The following is a 3,285-nucleotide window of genomic DNA, read 5'->3' as shown; positions in this document are numbered from 1 at the left end:
GTAGCGTTTGTCATCATGAGGCGACAGAACAATTTTGTTCAGTTCAACGCTGTACAAGTCGTGTTTGTAGCTCCGGATCATGTTCATCGAACCGTATTGTATACCTGAGGTGAACAGACACTGTTTGTAATCGTCGAAAGTCAGGTGGTTTTCTATCGTTGTCTTTTTGACACCTTTCGACTTTTTGATCACTCCGCCTTCGGATCTGCTGGAGTACATTTTCGAGCGAAGTCCTACGTGCTCGTACATGATTCTGCCGTTGAGCTCGTCTTTCATCTTCCTAGTACCTTTTTGTTGACTCGAGGCATGTTGTAACGGTTGGGCTGAGGGTAGTCGCTGGTGTCGAACAGATCGATCATGTCTTTGATGTCTTTGTACAAGTCGGTCGTCTGGATTTGGTACGTTAGCGAGTCGGTGTCTGTATATTGAAGTTGGGCTTTGTGACCGTACCGCCTCTTGATGACGTTGTAGTGGAAGTCGTACATCAGCGTTTTCGACACGTCCAGAATGCTCATGCCGACGTAGATTGCTTTATTGAACATCAATTTCGTTTTTGACATGTGAACGGCTGCCAACTGTTCGGTGAATATCGTCCTGCTCTTAAAGTTTGGTTGAGCAGTCCACTTGTCGACTTGTTTGTCTTTCGTAGCCAGTCGGATGTCCACTCTGTTCCGGATGTTCTCCATTGTCTTACCGAAAACGCTGTTATTCATGAGCTTGAAGAAATCTTTCTCAAACTCGTTCCTGGCTTGCTTACGCATCTCAGTGTTCAAGTCGATGTAGGGCTTGAGCCAGGCTGATTGACTGAAGCTTATAACTCTGTGGACTTTCTTAAGTTTCATGCCGAGTGATAGATACTGTTTTAGATTCCTGTAGTGGACAACATATTTTTCCTTCTCTAGCAGTGTGGTGAGAAGTTTCTCTTCTTTCGATCCCGGCGGTACTCGACGTTCCGGTGCAAGAGGCAAGTCGGAGTGGAGGTCATGTAATTGTTCGGGATACACCAAGTCGACTTCTAGAATGTAGCCAGTTGGTGCGTCATCCGGAACGTCAATGTCGGTTTTGCACCACTTGAAGTTCTTATACGGCATGTACTCACTCATGGACCAGCCGTACAGATTATTGGCGTCCAAGTAGGTCAGGTAGGAAGTCGGCTGGTCCTCATCGAAATCTTCCATATAAGGGTTGTTTGCTGCGGCGTACCGGTTAGAGCACTGTGACACTCCGCCACGAATGCCCTTGCCGATCATTAGGATCATGTTGTAGTCACTGAGAAGGTCGAGTTTTATGCCGGTGGTCTTGAGCATCGCACTCCACGCGAGTCCGGGAGCCGTGTAGTACCAAGCAGGGTCGAGCTGGTACGTCTGCATGCAAACGTCGCGAAAGTTCTCCATAATGTCCGCCAGCAAGAGCACGTCCGTTTGGTTGTACAACAGTGTGTAGTCTTTCATGTTCTCTATGTTGAACGTATTCCAAGCGTTGACCGCATGTCGGTAGTCTTCGGGCTTTACGTAAGCGTCGTTTAGCTTGTTGTAGAAATCTTCTTGGTTTGGAAGCGAACAACGTTCAAACTTCTCAATGCTGTCCATGTAATCGTAGGGATAAACACCTTTTTTCACCAACAGCTCTCGTTGTTCACCTTGGTAGATATTGGAAGTGTGTCTGAACTGATTGGGAGACAGGTTTTTGGCCAACTTGTCTAGACTGCTTGCCATGAATCTCAACTAGTCCAGAAAACGTAGCTTCACTCCACGCTCAACCTCGATGGTGTACGAGATGTAACGTTCCTCGTTATTGGGAATAACTTTGATGGTCTCGTTGTTGAGCCCAAACATTTTGATAAACAGGTGGGTGTCGTATCCGCTCAGGTTGTGAACAAACACTGGCAGGAAATGTGGTTTCTTAAAGTTGAGGTTGCAAGAGTTGTGTGCCATACCTCTGAATTTCCCCGTCAGATGGTCGTGATCGCGAACTTCATAATCGTTGGGATCGTTGAAAGACTTGCCACAGATGTGACACTTTCGAGCGTTGGCTATTGCGTGTAAATCGTCTTGAGTCAGCTCCATCGGTAGAGCAGCAGCTCTTGAGTAAAGTTGGAATATTTCCCTGGCATCGTTCATGATGCTTTCCACGAACACTTGTGCAGCGTCAGTTCCGAAATACGTTGCGGGCGGTTTGTAATCACCGTCAGAGTACACGAAGTAGTACGAGAAACTAATCGCTTCGTGTTTCTGATACTTTTCAGTGTAAGAACTTTGTGCATCGGGATCCCGGCTGCTGCTGGCTACGGGAGTCAGCATACACTCAAAGTCAGCGTAAGCCACGAACGGAACTCTCATCGCGTGTTTGAAGTCCTTAAACTGAATTGTGGAGCCTTCTTTCGGTGTCAGTATTTTCACCGCCTCGTGTTCGCTGCAGTCTTCTTTGTGTTTGATCAGTAGTTCCTCGGTGCCTCCGTAATGCATGAGGCAGCGCTTGCAGAGCCAGGTTCTAGTCGTGTGCTTTGAAAGTTGTGAACGTACTAATCGGCTGAGATCTTTGATGAGGCAGTAGTGTGAGTTGTTTTGATCTCTAATATACAGCAAGTCAACGTGTGTGTCTTTTTCTTCTCGTGTCACGTACAGCGGATAGAAGACCAGTTTCTCGTCGTAAGAGTACACGTTGACGGATATTCCAGATCGCTTTTCAAACAGCTTGACGTGGTCGAGACTCACAGGAAAAGTGATACCGTCCAAATGTACGTCTAGTTCGTGCTCAAAAGGTTGATAGTGGTGGATACGCTCAGGCTTCGCTTGCCACCCCTTGGGATGCAACGCGGCTAAGATTGACCACACGAAACATTTCTGATCAGTGTTCTTTATATTTACGATTGCTTTCTTAGCTGAAATCTTTTCGTGTAGTTCCACGTAACTGGAGCCTCTGAGTGGAACGTAACGATTAATTCGTAACTCGAGGTGGAGGATTTTATGCAAGGTCCAACCAGATCCCTTGGCGTAGAACTCTTCCATTTCGACCAAAAGCTTTTTCATCGCCGTTTTAACATACACCCTAATGTCCGTAGTTGGAAGAATCACGTTGTTTTTAGTTTTGAAATTCATCTTTTGAATCACACCACTCGTCGGTTTTGTGTATTCGGCTTCAAACACGAGGTTAGCTTTGATGTTGTGTTCGTCGACATGCTGTGCTATTTCGCGAGTGATTGGCTTTCTACATGTTTTAAGAAATCTTTTGGGGTCTTTGATACCACGCTTGTTTTCTATCATGTACGTTTTCATACGACCCTTG

General features: G+C 46.2%; 1 protein-coding gene across 1 annotated transcript; it reads right to left on the bottom strand.

Moving 5' to 3' along the window:
- Positions 1-272: 272 nt before the first annotated feature.
- LOC124370767 lies at positions 273-1,715 on the bottom strand. Its single transcript, XM_046829067.1, has one exon. The coding sequence runs from the start codon at positions 1,713-1,715 to the stop codon at positions 273-275; it is 1,443 nt and encodes a 480-aa protein (XP_046685023.1).
- Between the last annotated feature and the right edge of the window lie 1,570 nt (positions 1,716-3,285).

This window comes from Homalodisca vitripennis, unplaced genomic scaffold (genome assembly GCF_021130785.1).
Source record: "Homalodisca vitripennis isolate AUS2020 unplaced genomic scaffold, UT_GWSS_2.1 ScUCBcl_496;HRSCAF=2622, whole genome shotgun sequence".
Lineage (NCBI taxonomy): Eukaryota > Metazoa > Arthropoda > Insecta > Hemiptera > Cicadellidae > Homalodisca > Homalodisca vitripennis.
This window is presented reverse-complemented; position numbering and strand designations above follow the sequence as displayed.